At 36.9% G+C, this 18,664-nt stretch overlaps 1 protein-coding gene and 1 long non-coding RNA gene across 6 annotated transcripts in view; both read right to left on the bottom strand.

The window, feature by feature from the left end:
- Positions 1-18,664, bottom strand: part of LOC309620846 — a 589,684-nt gene that overhangs the window by 296,353 nt on the left and 274,667 nt on the right. The window lies entirely within an intron of this gene.
- ACSL4 (acyl-CoA synthetase long chain family member 4) overlaps positions 1-18,664 on the bottom strand; it is an 81,186-nt gene that overhangs the window by 13,427 nt on the left and 49,095 nt on the right. For all 5 annotated transcript variants that reach the window (XM_082377172.1, XM_082377171.1, XM_082377174.1 and 2 more), the window contains exons 10-13: positions 13,203-13,342; positions 12,241-12,413; positions 5,017-5,091; positions 701-892 (exon numbers count right to left, since the gene is read on the bottom strand). In XM_082377172.1, the coding sequence (XP_082233298.1) occupies positions 701-892; positions 5,017-5,091; positions 12,241-12,413; positions 13,203-13,342 (580 nt within the window). The remainder of the gene's footprint in view (positions 1-700; positions 893-5,016; positions 5,092-12,240; positions 12,414-13,202; positions 13,343-18,664) is intronic.

An 18,664-nucleotide genomic window follows, 5' to 3' on the forward strand; every position in this document is an offset into this window, starting at 1 on the left:
GCTAGTCAAATTTTTAACTTTTGCCTGATTAAAATGAGTAGTGTAAGGGCTATTTTGGAGTAGCTCTGAACTTAGTCTCTTTCAGTAGGCTCAATAAGGGCAGTGCCAAGCCAACTGACATTCTCAGAAGAACAGATTAATGTTGAGGACTGATATTATAATTTTCTAAGAGTCCAGGCTAGTTAGAATCATATAAATGGCCACTAGGGAAAATAACATGTCCACAATGCTTCCTGGGTGGGGAGGTAAATGGTGAGGAAGGCCTAGAATAGGTTATGTTACAGTAGATGGTTATACGGAACCAAATATATCAATAGTTGACCAAAAGAAAACAAAACAAAGAAACAAACAAAGAAAACCTCTTCTGAGCAATTTTTGTTTTCTCACTGCCAACTGCTATTTTCCTGCCCACCCTCCCTACTCCAATGCTGCTTCTGCTACCACTTAGTAAGGTGCAGGCACTGCCCTGCTCTAAACATTTTACATGTATCAACTCATTTAATCCTAACAAAACCCCTACCAGGTCAGTATTGCTGTCCCTATTTCACAGATGGAGAAGCGCAGACCGAAGTCAAATAACTTTTCTAAAGTTTAAGCCAATGGAATCATCAACCCTATTAATGACTTGACCAATATTACCTTTCATATATGTGGAAGTTGCAAAAACTAAAGAAAAGCACAAAAAAGAGAATACACTGACCGATAATCTGTAAACACCCATCGGGATGGAATTCTCCAATATCACCAGTGCAAAACCACCTTTGGCCATTTTCGTCCACAGAATAATCCTCAGCTGTTTTCTCTTCATTTTTAAAATATCCCATGGAGATATTCTGTCCACCGATTACGATTTCACCTCTGGGGTTTGGCTTGTCATGAACTGTATAACCACCTGGATGTCATAAAAGCAAATTAGTTATTGTTCTAAAACAAATTTACTTGTATTAATTCTTAAAGATCCTTTGCTACTATTGTTCCCCTGATCAAATTTTACTTCACTTTACGGTAGCATATTAGTTAATATTTCCCAGGATCATAAAATTTCACACTTAGAACATCATTAAAGCTTAGGGTTCACAGAGTTCTGTTAAGATAAAATCACCCCCAAGAAGGGTAACACTTGAAGTTGTTAGAAGTAAATTATTAATATGTTGATATCAAATGTGTTTCAGATATACTCTAAGGAGGCTTTAATCAAAGAGCATAGGTAGTTATAAATTTAAAACTATTCGATATTTCAGCATGACAAAACCCACTGTACATAAAACATTAAACTCATTCTTATTATATAAAGCAAAGGTTCTTTCATAGCAAGGAAAACTCCAAATATGGACCCACTCTCCAAAACTGACATTAAAGCCCAGTACCAGAAAAATCAGAAAAATAATAATTAAAGGCAAAATTCTCCTTACCAAGTTTTACAATATACCTTGTTTCTCTGATTCCACTGCTTAATAAATAACCCATTTAGTAAAGCAATTTTGATGCTGATGCCCAATATACATAGACACACACTCCCTATATTTTTTAAGATTTTCATTCTAAAATCGGAAAGGCATTACCACGGGAGAAAGGAGGACTTATTCCCAACATGTAAAACGCTTGGGAATAAAATTGGCCTTTCAGTGTGGTATTTAAAAAGGAACGGTTGTTTGCTCATAGAGCACCACAGTAATGCACATAATAAAAAGTCACATAGGACAAACACTTTTTGAAACTTCGAATTTATGTCAGACAAAGCCCATTCATTTTCTTGGGTTCAAACAACCTAAGGGATGTGTCCTACAAGGTAACTGGTCCTTTAAAGGGTGAGTCTATGGCTCTTTACACACAACAATATTGTACTATATTCATCAGACTTGTTTAGAGACTAAAACTTAACTATCCCACCCACTAAAAAGGCAATTATGTAATGTAATAGAGATGCTAAATATCGCTATGGCAGCGATCACATTACAACATTTAAATGTATCAAATTAACATGCTGTACACCTTAAATTTACACAATGTTGTATGTCAAATATACTAAATTGAAAAATAAAAGAGGGACTTCCCTGGTGGCTCAGTGGTTAAGAATCTGCCTGCCAACGCAGGGCACACAGGTTTGATCCCTGGTCCGGGAAGATCCCACATGCCGCAGAGCAACTAAGCCCGTGCACCACAGCTACTGAGCCTGCGAGCCACAACTACTGAGCCCGCGTGCCACAACTACCGAAGCCCTCGCGCCTAGAGCCTGTGCTTCGCAACAAGAGAAGCCACCGCAATGAGACGCCCGCGCACCGCAATGAAGGGTTGCCCCCTCTCGTTGCAACTAGAGAAAGCCCGCACGCAGCAACGAAGACCCAAAGCAGCCAAAAATGAATAAATAAATAAATAAATTTTTAAAAAATAAAAGAAAATCTTAAGCTTTTTAATTACTCTTCCTTTATCTGGCATGGCTAGGCTATTAATTATTTTGCAGTTAATGAATATGTTTAATATTTTTCACAATTTCATCATAGGAAGACTGCTTTACTTTTGCAGATTATCACCAGTGTCTGTAAAGCACAGGTTTCCTCTAAGTGGCTCGCCTTCTGCAGTTACTTATAAAAATTAAACTATACAAATAGCTGGACAATTGATTCTCAACTATAAAAATGTTTGCTGGGGGCGATTGGGATTGACATGTATACACTGATTTGTATAAAATTGATGACTAATAAGAACCTGCAGTATAAAAAAACAAACAAAAACAACAACTAATACTAAACTTTCTTTGGGTTATTTGTATGGAAATATGTTAATATAAATGTTTCAGACATTACATGAAATTTCTAAAAATCTTATATGTTCTGGTATAATGTTATAAGTCATAATTCTAGTTATTACTTTAAAATGTATATCTCAGAAATAACTAAATTTCCCTGTCAATTGCATTATTATGAACTTTCATCAAATCTTTAACCGTGGTCATTTTTAAGTCTTTTGGCATTTACAGACAGTTTTGGGTGTACTCTGATGCTTTTGCAAAAATGTTCCTATAAAAGGGTTTCATCTTCAAGGAATTCATGGAAAAGACTCTGACAAGTACTGGTTTCTGGTAACTGACTGTACTGCTGAACTGAATGAATAAGCATTTTCAGAAGTCTAATGGAAAACTGATGAACTCATAAAAGTGCTAACAAAAGATCAAGATGAAAAAAAATTAATTACATGGGACTGAGTGAACTGATGAGGATGATTATAATTTTTGTGACTTTCTGTTTGAATAAAAAAAAAATCCCACAAGGACTCAGAGGCAAAAAATATACAAATCAATCTTCACTGCAAAGTAAAGGACCTGTTACAGTGGAGGATTACTGGACTGAATGTCAATACTATGACATAGTATGAGTGTGTTTCGTGTTTGGTAATTGCAATCATTGTTGCTTTTGTTGTGGTCATCCATTTACAATGCTTGGTGTCAGTTTATTTATCTCTTGTAAAAATAAAATACAGTGTGTGTGTGTGAAAAAAAAAAAAAACAAAGCTGGAAAATTCCAAAATACTTGAAGGTTAAATGGTTCTATTCTAAGCAATACATGGATCTTGCTGTCTGTATGTGAACTGAATAACATACACAGTGACCAAGCAAAAAAAAAAAAAAAAAAAAAAGAAATACAAATTATCAGGTCTCCTCAGATCTACTGAATGAGTCTTTCTGGAGGCAGGGTCCAGGAATTTGTATTTTATCAGCTTTCTAGATGATTCTCATGCATGCTAAAGAGTAGGAACCACTCTTCTATATGCCAGGTTCTGTGAAAATCTGTCCCCATTGCTACATTCTCTGTGAGGTTGTAAGGCCATATGGATAAGATAGGGAGTAAAGAAGGTAGTTTTTGAAAAGCCAGTAAAAAACTACTTAATATTGTTTACATAATGCTGTTTGTTAACTTCCTCTTTTCACTTAGTTGTTTGGAATAGCAAATTTTCTAAGTGAGTTTAAGGTGCACTGGTGAATTAAATGCAAAACCTGGATTAAGGTTGAGATTTTCTTACTCCTTGTTCAGACCCAATCCATTCTTTTTATTTTCCTCCACAAGGTTCCCATTTGCCTCGTGAGTAATCCAGTGGAACTGTTTTTTCCTTACTAAACTTCAGGATGTACCAGGAGTCAGGTCCAGGAAAATGTCTTCAAAATAATTCTCTCCTTGGTATCTTTTCTGATATAAGATCTTGCCAAGAGCTTGTTCTCCACTGCAAAATCATATGGTGATTCACTGTTTACCAAAAGTTTGATTGAACCAAACCAGGGATGTGATTTAGGAGACAGCAAAGTATGGTAGAAAGTGCATCAGTTTTAGTGTCAAACAGTTCTAGGTGTGATTCATGGTCTGCCACTTACTAGCTATGCAATTAATGTCTCTGAATTTCAATTTCCTTGGCCATTGAATGTGCTGTGTGTTAAGTAATTCTTAATTCACTTGTTTGTCAGTCTATGGGTTTATTTGTATATGCCTATCTCACTACAAACAGCTGATGAAGTTAATGAAATAATTCACATCAAGTGTCTAGTCCTTTGCCTGGAACCTATAAGATATTTAATAAAAGTTAACTCTCTCTTTTAAAAAAAAAATGTTTGCTGGGGTCAAGCGCTAAGAAGTTGGGGTGTGTGTGTGTGTGTGTGTGATTAGTCACTCTATCCCCTGAAAATATGGGGTTTCATTTCCCAGCCCAAACCTACTCACTAGCAAAATCTAGCTTCAGAAGATAGGATATACATCCTTCTCCAAATCCAGGGAATGCCCTGCTAAGAATTTTTTCCTCTTTACCATCGAGTATTCCCAAGTTCAGAATCATCATGCCTAGATTCTAGAGATTTCCCTTTCCTCTTGGGAACCTAACAATGTTACTGAAGAAAAAGAAAGCACAGGGAACAAGCAACAGCAAAGACTCGCTACCGCAGACAACCTAATGCTTTTTAAAAATGGAAGTCTAGAGGCTCGTGGTAGTTTTTAGCATATCTAGAAACACTAGAGCTTGTCATAAAATGCTTACCTTCCTGCCAGTCTTTTAGCTTAATTTCACAGCAAATAAGAGGGGCTCCAACTCTGCCCGTAGTATAGTCAGTAACTATAAGGGAAAGAGCAACAAAGATATTAATTAGTGTAACACATTTCAGACTCCCACTAATGTGATTACAGGAATATTAAAGTTGGAGCCAGATTCTGAAAGATGACAAAAGAAGAGGCCATGGTGAGAGGAATGCAAAGCGTGACCATTTTTCAATAATTCAGCTTTATTATTTATTTATTTATTTATTTTTGGCCGCACCGCACAATGTGCGGGATCTTAGTTCCCTGACCAGGGATCGAACCCGTGCCTCCTGAAGTGGAAACATGGAGTCTTAACCACTGGACCGCCAGGGAAGTCCCTTCAGCTTCATTTTAACAGTGCAATTGATTTCAATGTTGGTACATCATTTTGGCTTCTCATGGCTACATTTCGGATAATCAAGTATAAAAATCTGTTAAGGGAGGAGAGCTGGCTCCACCATTACCTACATAGGATTCTGGTAAGACAGATTTTGATTGGAAGTCCTCCTCTACAACTCACTGACTGGATGTATAAATTGGACAAGTTACTTAACTTCTCTAAACCTCCATTTCCTCATCTATATAAAAGGGGATAATAACAGAACCCATTTCATATAGGGATATGCTGTGAGGGTTAAATGAGATGATTCGTGGACAGTGCTTAACACTTCTTGGCAAAAACCAAAGTGTTCAATAAATGTTAGCAGCTATTATCCAACATGATGATGATGATGATATTATCCTTTTGTAGTTTGTGATTATTGCTTGCAGTAATCAAGTATTTATGGACAACCTATTATGTACCTAGCATTATATTAAACATTGTGAGGAAAACACATTAAAGGTAAGGAGACACTGCCCTCAATGAGCTTACAAACAAACTACCTGGAGAGAAAAGCACGTGAAATAATTTAGAGCACTTTTAAATACTAAATTGAATGGTACTGATGGTGAGAACAATAGCACCTTGGAGATTAGAAAGATCAATGTAAGATGAAATGTCTGGGAAACACTTAATTGAAGAGTTGCACATGAGAAGATGGCTGTGACCAGATGGCAAAAAGGGCATTGCAAGAGAAGGGAACAGAAAATACAAGAGAGAGTAAGAAGACTGGCTTATTTGGAAACAAGAATCCTGGTGTGTACACAGGTGGCAAATAATGATGAAGAGGTACAATGGTGCCAGGTTAGAGACATCTTGAAAGCTACGTTCACCAGGTATGAAGCAGTGTTTGAGGTGGATGTGTCTAACAGAAGAATAGAGGATGAATCAGAAGTAATATAATAGAGGCAGACACAGCAGCTGAAAGGCTGTTACCACAGGGCAGTGTGAAGTAATAAAAGGTTAGATGCCAAAGGTGGCAGGCAGTGGAGGGAGCAATCCAATGAAAAAGTGGGAAGATCTGGTGAAAGTTAAAGATATTAAAAATAAACAATCAAATGACTTCAAAGCTAATGCCCTGAATGATTTTAAGGATGGTAATAACACTGTCAAACAATTTGGCAATGGAAAGATGGTTTTGGATAATGGCATTGACTTTGGACATAAGTTTAAAGTGAAAGTGAGATAGTAAAAAAATTACTATACCCCATTGTTTCACAACCTAGGGTGATTTGCCCCTTAAGGGATATTTGGTAACATCTAAAGATATAATTCATTGTCATATTATCTGGCAGCTATCTAGTGGCTAAACATCCTACAATGTGCAGGAGAGCTCACAACAATAAAGAATTATCTGGTTCAAAATTTCAGCAGTGCTGAAGTTGAGAAACCCTGCTATAGGCTGTTGAAAACAACAGAAAGCAAACAAGAAGTCAGGGCAGGAATACAGATTCGAGAGGGAGCACAAAAGTGATACCTTATTCCAAGAGTGCAGTTCTCCGAGGAAGTGATCATTTAGAGAAAGAAGATTACAAGACCAGGGTGACAGAACTTTCAGGACTGACAATGTGTCCTAAGTATTTACGAGGCTTAAAAATAAAGGGTACACATGACTCAACTACAAGTTTCTAAAACTAAAATATGTAGATTTTCATTGAATCTGATATTACTTAAGAGGTATAAAGTTACCATGGTTCCCAAAGGCAATGCAAATTGGCCTTACCAGTAGCAATTAACATAATTATTTGCCACATTAAAAATGCTTACCGAAAAAAACCACAGTTACAGAAAGATAGACAAGATGAAAAGGCAGAGGGCTATGTACCAGATGAAGGAACAAGAAAAAAACCCAGAAAAACAACTAAATGAAGTGGAGATAGGCAACCTTCCAGAAAAAGAATTCAGAATAATGATAGTGAAGATGATCCAGGACCTCGGAATAAGAATGGAGGCAAAGATTGAGAAGATGCAAGAAATGATTAACAAAGACCTAGAAGAATTAAAGAACAAACAAACAGAGATGACCAATACAATAACTGAAATGAAAACTACACTAGAAGGAATCAATAGCAGAATAACTGAGGCAGAAGAACGGATAAGTGACCTGGAAGACAGAATGGTGGAATTCACTGCTGTGGAACAGACTAAAGAAAAAAGAATGAAAAGAAATGAAGACAGCTTAAGAGTCCTCTGGGACAACATTAAATGCAACAACATTCGCATTATAGGGGTCCCAGAAGGTGAAGAGAGAGAGAAAGGACCAGAGAAAATATTTGAAGAGATTATAGTGGAAAACTTCCCTAACATGGGAAAGGAAATAGCCACCCAAGTCCAGGAAGCGCAGCGAGTCCCATACAGGATAAACCCAAGGAGAAACACGCCAAGACACATAGTAATCAAAGTGGCAAAAATTAAAGACAAAGAAAAATTATTGAAAGCAGCAAGGGAAAAATGACAAATAACATACAAGGGAACTCCCATAAGGTTAACAGCTGATTTCTCAGCAGAAACTCTGCAAGCCAGAAGGGAGTGGCATGATATACTTAAAGTGATGAAAGGGAAGAACCTACAACCAAGATTACTCTACCCGGCAAGGATCTCATTCAGATTTGATGGAGAAATCAAAAGCTTTACAGACAAGCAAAAGCTAAGAGAATTCAGCACCACCAAACCAGCTCTACAACAAATGCTAAAGGAATTTCTCTAAGTGGGAAACACAAGAGAAGAAAAGGACCTACAAAAACAAACCCAAAACACTTAAGAAAATGGTCATAGGAACATACATATCGATAATTACCTTAAATGTGAATGGATTAAATGCCCCAACCAAAAGACACAGACTGGCTGAATGGATACAAAAACAAGACCCATATATATGCTGTCTACAAGAGACCCACTTTAGACCTAGGGACACGTACAGACTGAAAGTGAGGGGATGGAAAAAGATATTCCATGCAAATGGAAATCAAAAGAAAGCTGGAGTAGCTATACTCATATCAGATAAAATAGACTTTAAAATAAAGAATGTTACAAGAGACAAGGAAGGACACTACATAATGATCAAGGGATCAATCCAAGAAGAAGATATAACAATTATAAATATATATGCACCCAACATAGGAGCACCTCAATACATAAGGCAACTGCTAACAGCTATAAAAGAGGAAATTGACAGCAACACAATCATAGTGGGAGACTTTAACACCTCACTTACATCAATGGACAGATCATCCAAAATGAAAATAAATAAGGAAACAGAAGCTTTAAATGACACAATAGACCAGATAGATTTAATTGATATATATAGGACATTCCATCCAAAAACAGCAGATTACACGTTCTTCTCAAGTGCGCACGGAACATTCTCCAGGATAGATCACATCTTGGGTCACAAATCAAGCCTCAGTAAATTTAAGAAAATTGAAATCATATCAAGCATCTTTTCTGACCACAACGCTATGAGATTAGAAATGAATTACAGGGAAAAAAACGTAAAAAAGACAAACACATGGAGGCTAAACAATACGTTACTAAATAACCAAGAGATGACTGAAGAAATCAAAGAGGAAATCAAAAAATACCTAGAGACAAATGACAATGAAAACACGACGACCCAAAACCTATGGGATGCAGCGAAAGCAGTTCTAAGAGGGAAGTTTATAGCTATACAAGCCTACCTAAAGAAACAAGAAAAATCTCAAGTAAACAATCTAACCTTACACCTAAAGAAACTAGAGAAAGAAGAACAAAAAAAGCCCCAAAGTTAGCAGAAGGAAAGAAATCGTAAAGATCAGAGAAGAAATAAATGAAATAGAAACAAAGAAAACAATAGCAAAGATCAATAAAACTAAAAGTTGGTTCTTTGAGAAGATAAACAAAATTGATAAGCCATTAGCCAGACTCATCAAGAAAAAGAGGGAGAGGACTCAAATCAATAAAATCAGAAATGAAAAAGGAGAAGTTACAACAGACACGGCACAAATACAAAGCATCCTAAGAGACTACTACAAGCAACTTTATGCCAATAAAATGGACAACCTGGAAGAAATGGACAAATTTTTAGAAAGGTATAACCTTCCAAGACTGAACCAGGAAGAAACAGAAAATATGAACAGACCAATCACAAGTAATGAAATTGAAACTGTGATTAAAAATCTTCCAACAAACAAAAGTCCAAGACCAGATGGCTTCACAGGTGAATTCTATCAAACATTTAGAGAAGAGCTAACACCTATCCTTCTCAAACTCCTCCAAAAAACTGCAGAGGAAGGAACACTCCCAAACTCATTCTATGAGGCCACCATCACCCTGATACCAAAACCAGACAAAGACACTACAAAAAAAGAAAATTACAGACCAATATCACTGATGAATATAGATGCAAAAATCCTCAACAAAATACTAGCAAACAGAATCCAACAACACATTAAAAGGATCATACACCACGATCAAGTGGGATTTATCCCAGGGATGCAAGGATTCTTCAATATACGCAAATCAATCAATGTGATACACCATATTAACAAATTGAAGAATAAACACCATATGATCATCTCAATAGATGCAGAAAAAGCTTTCAACAAAATTCAACACCCATTTATGATAAAAACTCTCCAGAAAGTGGGCATAGAGGGAACCTACCTCAACATAATAAAGGCCATATATGACAAACCCACAGCAAACATCATTCTCAATGGTGAAAAACTGAAAGCATTTCCTCTAAGATCAGGAACGAGACAAGGATGTCCACTCTCACCACTATTATTCAACATAGTTCTGGAAGTCCTAGCCACGGCAATCAGAGAAGAAAAAGAAATAAAAGGAATACAAATTGGAAAAGAAGAAGTAAAACTGTCACTGTTTGCGGATGACATGATACTATACATAGAGAATCCTAAAACTGCCACCAGAAAACTGCTAGAGCTAATTAATGAATATGGTAAAGTTGCAGGATACAAAATTAATGCACAGAAATCTCTTGCATTCCTATACACTAATGATGAAAAATCTGAAAGAGAAATTATGGAAACACTCCCATTTACCATTGCAACAAAAAGAATAAAATACCTAGGAATAAACCTACCTAGGGAGACAAAAGACCTGTATACAGAAAACTATAAGACACTGATGAAAGAAATTAAAGATGATACCAACAGATGGAGAGATATACCATGTTCTTGGATTGGAAGAAACAACATTGTGAAAATGACTATACTACCCAAAGCAATCTACAGATTCAATGCAATCCCTATCAAATTACCAATGGCATTTTTTACGGAGCTAGAACAAATCATCTTAAAATTTGTATGGAGACACAAAAGACCCCGAATAGCCAAAGCAGTCTTGAGGGAAAAAAATGGAGCTGGAGGAATCAGACTCCCTGACTTCAGACTATACTACAAAGCTACAGTAATCAAGACAATATGGTACTGGCACAAAAACAGAAACATAGATCAATGGAACAAGATAGAAAGCCCAGAGATTAACCCACGCACCTATGGTCAACTAATCTATGACAAAGGAGGCAAAGATATACAATGGAGAAAAGACAGTCTCTTCAATAAGTGGTGCTGGGAAAACTGGACACCTACATGTAAAAGAATGAAATTAGAATACTCCCTAACACCATACACAAAAATAAACTCAAAATGGATTAGAGACCTAAATGTAAGACTGGACACTATAAAACTCTTAGAGGAAAACATAGGAAGAACACTCTTTGACATAAATCACAGCAAGATCTTTTTTGATCCACCTCCTAGAGTAATGGAAATAAAAACAAAAATAAACAAATGGGACGTAATGAAACTTCAAAGCTTTTGCACAGCAAAGGAAACCATAAACAAGACGAAAAGACAACCCTCAGAATGGGAGAAAATATTTGCAAACGAATCAACGGACAAAGGATTAATCTCCAAAATATATAAACAGCTCATTCAGCTCAATATTAAAGAAACAAACACCCCAATCCAAAAATGGGCAGAAGACCTAAATAGACATTTCTCCAAAGAAGACATACAGACGGCCACGAAGCACATGAAAAGATGCTCAACATCACTAATTACTAGAGAAATGCAAATCAAAACTACAATGAGGTATCACCTCACTCCTGTTAGAATGAGCATCATCAGAAAATCAACAAACAACAAATGCTGGAGAGGGTGTGGAGAAAAGGGAACCCTCTTACACTGTTGGTGGGAATGTAAATTGATACAGCCACTATGGAGAACAATATGGAGGTTCCTTAAAAAACTAAAAATAGAATTACCATATGACCCAGCAATCCCACTACTGGGCATATACCCAGAGAAAACCGTAATTCAAAAAGACACATGCACCCGAATGTTCATTGCAGCACTATTTACAATAGCCAGGTCATGGAAGCAACCTAAATGCCCATCAACAGACGAATGGATAAAGAAGATGTGGTACATATATACAATGGAATATTACTCAGCCATAAAAAGGAACGAAATTGAGTCATTTGTTGAGAAGTGGATGGATCTAGAGACTGTCATACAGAGTGAAGTAAGTCAGAAAGAGAAAAACAAATATCGTATATTAATGCATGTATGTGGAACCTAGAAAAATGGTACAGATGAGCCGGTTTGCAGGGCAGAAGTTGAGACACAGATGTAGAGAATGGACATATGGACACCAAGGGGGGAAAACTGCAGTGGGGTGGGGATGGTGGTGTGCTGAATTGGGCGATTGGGATTGACATGTATACACTGATGTGTATAAAATTGATGCCTAATAAGAACCTGCAGTATAAAACAACAAACAAACAAAAAAAATGCTCACCTTCAGTAACTGTGCCAGCACCACACGATTCTGTCAGTCCATAACCCTGACCAACCGGGCAGCAGAAGCAGACATTCATGAATCGTTGTGTCTGCGGAGACAGGGGTGCTCCACCAGACAGCATCATACGGACATTCCCTCCTAGCAAAGCCTTCACCTTTTTAAACAGTATCCTTGATAAAAGGGGTGATAAATGATTTTAATATATGCACAGATTATTCTTGGTGACACACTAATTTATAGGCTCTGGAAAAGATTTCTCAACGTTGGTTGAACACCTATATTTCAGGACCATTGTGATAATGAGACGTGAACAAAGCAACAACTAGTAACACATTGAAAAAAATGCCAGAAAAACTCTTAAAAAGGCAAAAAGAAAAATGTATGGTGTCAGGAAACTACTTTGACACACAGTAAATGAAAGAAAAGGATGATGTCAAAGGAAAAAATGTAAAGTTACCTTTGGAACATTTAGTCATCTATCTTATTTCCCTTCCAATGAAAAATGCTTCCCCATCTCAACTCCCCAGCACCACATTTAAAATGACCGTTATATTCATACACTTAATATGCTATTTCATGAATACAATAAATCAGAAACCTTCACGCCAAATAAATCTTGAAAATCACTTTTTTGAGTTAGAAATGGCATTTTTTAAACTCAATTGTCTTGACACAAAAGTCTACTCTAGTTTTTCTTCATGAGACCAAATATTATAATTAAATCTTAAATATGTACTCAATTATTAACATTTGTTAATTTGCCAAGATCAGAGTTCAAGGTCCTCTGCTTGCTATACAACCAATGAGGCTTAGAAGTGAATAAAAGAGAAATTCAACGTTATGATCATGGTGGTGATGCTCAAACTAAATTAACTTGTCAGTTACTTACTCATCTTCCAGATGTAAAAACACAAAAAGATTTAAAGGCTCAAACTACAGAGTCTATGAGATATACTTACAGATTGCAAAGCGGTGCATCATACCCCTTTTTGATCTGTTCCAATTTGTAATCATACCCTATCTTGAACAGAGTTTTCTGGATATAATTCATCTCTTGGACTTTGCTCATAACATTCTTATAAATTCTATCCATGATTTCCTAAAAGGCAAGCAACATATTAAATAATCTGAAAAGAACTACACCAACACTGAGACAGTCTTAGTCGAAAATACCTTATTTACAATATCTTAGGTAAAAGTCTTTAGTAGAATGGAAATATTTATTATATTGTAGGATTAATTTCACTAACTTGTTCACTATTTCAAAAACACTAAGGACAAGTATACGGGTTTCTTCAGTTCTACACACTAAGTTTATCTAAAATTTTTTAAACATTGACTGGAGAATAAATAGTTCATTCACCTATCACATAAAGATAATTTTTTTTAATTCTTTTCTTCAAATATATTCACTTATTCTCAAATAGCACTAAAACATCCAACTATGTTGAATCTAATCCTGATGTTTTTCTTACTACTACCCTGTGACTCTTACAGCCTGGCAGAGAGTTTTACAGTTTCTTAAAATTCTTATGTCCCTATAATTTAGGCATGTCTATTCCATTTTAATAGAAGCTACGATAACAACAAAAAAAATAGGATTCTTGTTCACAGGTCCTTGGAAAATTAGAAGTAGGACTAGGTTTGGGATATACTGACTCCCAAGCTAATACATGCAAAACAGAAAACAAAAAAAACCCCAAACAAACCAATAAAAGCCCCAACTATCACTAAATGATGTTTTCTTGGCATTACTTAGCACAAATTAACAAGAGTTATTGCATAAAGCACACCTATTTATAAACACCTAGTTTTAAATATTTAAAATAGCAATTAATGTAAATTCAGTTGTGCTATAATGAATAACTCTATGGATGGCTCTTTCAATATTAGAACAGAGTCATTCACAAATGAGGACAGCAGAACCAGCCCTTGCATTATACTAAGTGAAATAAGTCAGACAGAAAAAGACAAATACTACGTGATCTCACTTACATGCAAAACCTAAAAAAGTTGAATTCATAGCAACAGAGAGTAAATTGGTGGTTGTCCGGGTCTAGGGGGCGGGGGAAATGGGGAGATGTTGGTCAAAGGGTACAAGCTTCCAGGTGAATAAGTCTAGAGATCTAATGTACAGCATGGTGACTACAGTTAACAAGACTGTATTGTATACTTGAAAGTTGGTAAAACAATAGATCTTAAATGTTCTCATCATAAACACACAAATAGTAACTATGCGAGGTGATAAATGTGTTGATTAACATTACTGTGGTAATCATTCCACAATACATATGTATATCAAATCATCACACTGTACACCTTAAACTGACACAATGCTATGTATCAATTATATGTCAGTACAGCTGGGGGGGGTGCATGGTACAATGTTGTTTTCTACATTTCCACAAAAGGTATCACTGTTGGATAACTGAAATCTTTGTTTATATCTGTGACTGAGAAATCCCAGAAGTTCCCTAAAATCATTTCAACATCCTATAACTATCCTGCTTTAAAAAGTGTATGGAAACCAGACAAAGATGTCACAAAGAAAGAAACCTACAGGCCAATATCACTGATGAACACAGATGCAAAACTCCTCAACAAAATACTAGCAAACAATCCAACAGCACATTAAAAGGATCATACACCATGATCAAGTGGGGTTTATCCCAGGAATGCAAGGATTCTTCACTATACAGAAATCAATCAATGTGATGCACCACATTAAGAAACTGAAGAAGAAAAACCATATGATCAACTCAATAGATGCAGAGAAAGCTTTCGACAAAATTCAACACCCATTTATGATAAAAACCCTCCAGAAAGCAGGCATAGAGGGAACCTACCTCAACATAATAAAGGTCATATATGACAAACCCACAGCCAACATCCTTCTCAATGGTGAAAAACTGAAACCATTGCCTCTAAGACCAGGAACAAGACAAGGGTGCCCACTCTCACCACTGTTATTCAACATAGTTTTGTAAGTTTTAGCCACAGCAATCAGAGAAGAAAAAGAAATAAAAGGAATCCAAATTGGAAAAGAAGAAGTAAAGCTGTCACTGTTTGCAGATGACATGATACTATACATAGAGAATCCTAAACATGCTACCAGAAAACTACTAGAGCTAATCAACGAATTTGGTAAAGTAGCAGGATATAAAATTAATGCACAGAAATCTCTTGCATTCCTATACACGAAGGATGAAAAATCTGAAAGAGAAATTAAGGAAACACTCCCATTTACCACTGCAACAAAAAGAATAAAATACCTAGGAATAAACCTACCTATGGAGACAAAAGACCTGTATGCAGAAAACTGTAAGACACTGATGAAAGAAATTAAAGATGATACAAACAGATGGAGACATATACCATGTTCTTGGATTGGAAGAATCAACATTGTGAAAATGACTATACTACCCAAAGCAATCTACAGATTCAGTGCAATCCCTATCAAACTACCAATGGCATTTTTCACAGAACTAGAACAAAAAATTTCACAATTTGTATGGAAACACAAAAGACCCCGAATAGCCAAAGGAATCTAGAGAAAGAAAAACGGAGCTGGAGGAATCAGGCTCCCAGACTTCAGACTATACTACAAGGCTACAGTCATCAAGAGAGTATGGTACTGGCACAAAAACAGAAATATAGATCAATGGAACAGGATAGAAAGCCCAGAAATAAACCCACGCACGTATGGTCACCTTATTTTTGATAAAAGAGGCAAGACTATACAATGGAGAAAAGACAGCCTCTTCAATAAGTGGTGCTGGGAAAACTGGACAGCTACATGTAAAAAATGAAATTAGAACACTCCCTAACACCATACACAAAAATAAACTCAAAATGGATTAAAGACCTAAATGTAAGGCCAGACGCTATCAAACTCTTAGAGGAAAACACAGGCAGAACACTCTATGACATAAATCACAGCAAGATCCTTTTTGACCCACCTCCTAGAGAAATGGAAATAAAAACAAAAATAAACAAATGGGACCTAATGAAACGTAAAAGCTTTTGCACAGCAAAGGAAACCATAAACAAGACCAAAAGACAGCCCTCAGAATGGGAGAAAATATTTGCAAATGAAGCAACTGACAAAGGATTAATCTCCAAAATTTACAAGCAGCTCATGCAGCTCAATATCAAAGAAACAAACAACCCAATCCAAAAATGGGCAGAAGACCTAAATAGACATTTCTCCAAAGAAGATATACAGATTGCCAACAAACACATGAAAGGATGCTCAACATCACTAATCATTAGAGAAATGCAAATCAAAACCACAATGAGGTATCACCTCACACCGGTCAGAATGGCCATCATCAAAAAATCTACAAACAATAAATGCTGGAGAGGGTTTGGAGAAAAGGGAACCCTCTTGCACTGTTGGTGGGAATGTAAATTGATACAGCCACTATGGAGAACAGTATGGAGGTTCCTTAAAAAACTAAAAATAGAACTACCATACGACCCAGCAATCCCACCAATGGGCATATACCCTGAGAAAACCATAATTCAAAAAGAGTCATGTACCACAGTGTTCATTGCAGCTCTATTTACAATAGCCAGGACATGGAAGCAACCTAAGTGTCCATCAACAGATGAATGGACAAAGAAGATTTGGTACATATATACAATGGAATATTACTCAGCCATAAAAAGAAATGAAATTGAGTTATTTGTAGTGAGGTGGATGGACCTAGAGTCTGTCATACAGAGTGAAGCAAGTCAGAAAGAGAAAAACAAACACCGTATGCTAACACATATACATGGAATCTAAAAAAAGAATGGTTATGAAGAACCTAGGGGCAGGACAGGAATAAAGACGCAGACATAGAGAATGGACTTGAGGACACAGGGAGGGGGAAGGGTAAGCTGGGATGAAGTGAGAGAGTGGTATGGACCTATATACACTACCAAATGTAAAACAGATAGCTAGTGGGAAGCAGCCGCACAGCACAGGGAGATCAGCTTGGTGCTCTGTGACCACCTGGAGGGGTGGGATAGGGAGGGTGGGAGGGAGATGCAAGAGGGAGGGGATATGGAGATATATGTATACATATAGCTGATTCACTTTGTTATACAGGAGAAACTAACACAACATTGTGAAGCAATTATACTCCAATAAAGATGTTAAAAAGAAAGTGTACGGTTTGCAAATGTCAAATCATGTTGTAAACCTGAAACTAATATAATATTATACATCAACTATATTTCAATTTAAAAAATCACCCCCAAAGGAAATAAATAAATTGTACCATGTGTACCCTACCAATAAATCATGTGTATGTCATTTTTCTTCAAAAAGTATGTTGGGTGGAAGAGAGCATATGGGAGTGAGACAGATGTGTGAGAACCACTTCCACCGCTCCTTCCAACGCTATATACCAATCACAGGCACAGAAAGGGCTTAATGAGTAAGGAACACAACACATTTGCAACAAGTTGGCAGGGTTTATTGTTAGCACATTCAGTCACCCTTTACCTCAACCTAACATTACATGACGTTCAGTGGAGTCACTGCTTATCAGCAGCGATTTACTCTGAATTCTCACACTGTGAACATGTGACCATTACAGTACTAAATGGATCTTTTATTCTGACTCAGGAAAGAAACAAACTCAGAAAATAGAATCTATCCAAAACAATTCTCAATAATAAGATTTTTGAAAGGCTTATTTACAGACGAGTGGGAGAAGCTAAGGGAGCCAATAAGGTTTGGTGAAGCATCAATGCACTAGCAACATAGGAGGCCATTGACTATCCCTAGGCCTGAAGAAATAAGAGGAGAGAAATATTACTGGAACCTGGTAGAGGATGGTAACCATGGGAAAGACCTGGTTAGAGCCAACAGGGAAGAGACTGTCCAATGAGCACCTGGCAACAAGTGCCAAAATTCGCAGCCCAGCAGGGAGAGGCAAAGGCAGTAAGTATGCAGACCTCTCTCCCTGCCCTCTGAACTTTCATGACTGCCAACAAGTGGCTAAGCCCCACCAGAAATCAGAAGGCAAGCAAGTCCTCCCGGTAATTCATCCACAGAATTTAGCCTCCCAAGACACAAAGTCAAGAAGAATGAACAATGGGTAATTAAAGGATACATGGCATATCAGCTAACTCCTGTTTATCTTTCAGGCCTAAATTCAGACATTACTTCCTAGACTCCTCGGCCCTTCCCCCTCCCTAATTATGTTCTCTGATACTGTTTCCTAGGAACTCCTGGGTAATAAACCCAACACACTGTTTCCCAAAACAAAACAACAAAGACAATCCTAAATAGACAGCCATAGTGGTTGAGAAGTCTCTGCGATCAGACTGATAAAAGAGTTCAAGCTTTAATGACCACCTATGGGCTCTGTGACCTTTGGCAAGTTTTTTTTTCTTTATAAAATGGGGATAACAGGACCCACCTAGC

Source organism: Balaenoptera borealis, assembly GCF_965194805.1.
Source record: "Balaenoptera borealis genome assembly, chromosome: X".
NCBI lineage: Eukaryota > Metazoa > Chordata > Mammalia > Artiodactyla > Balaenopteridae > Balaenoptera > Balaenoptera borealis.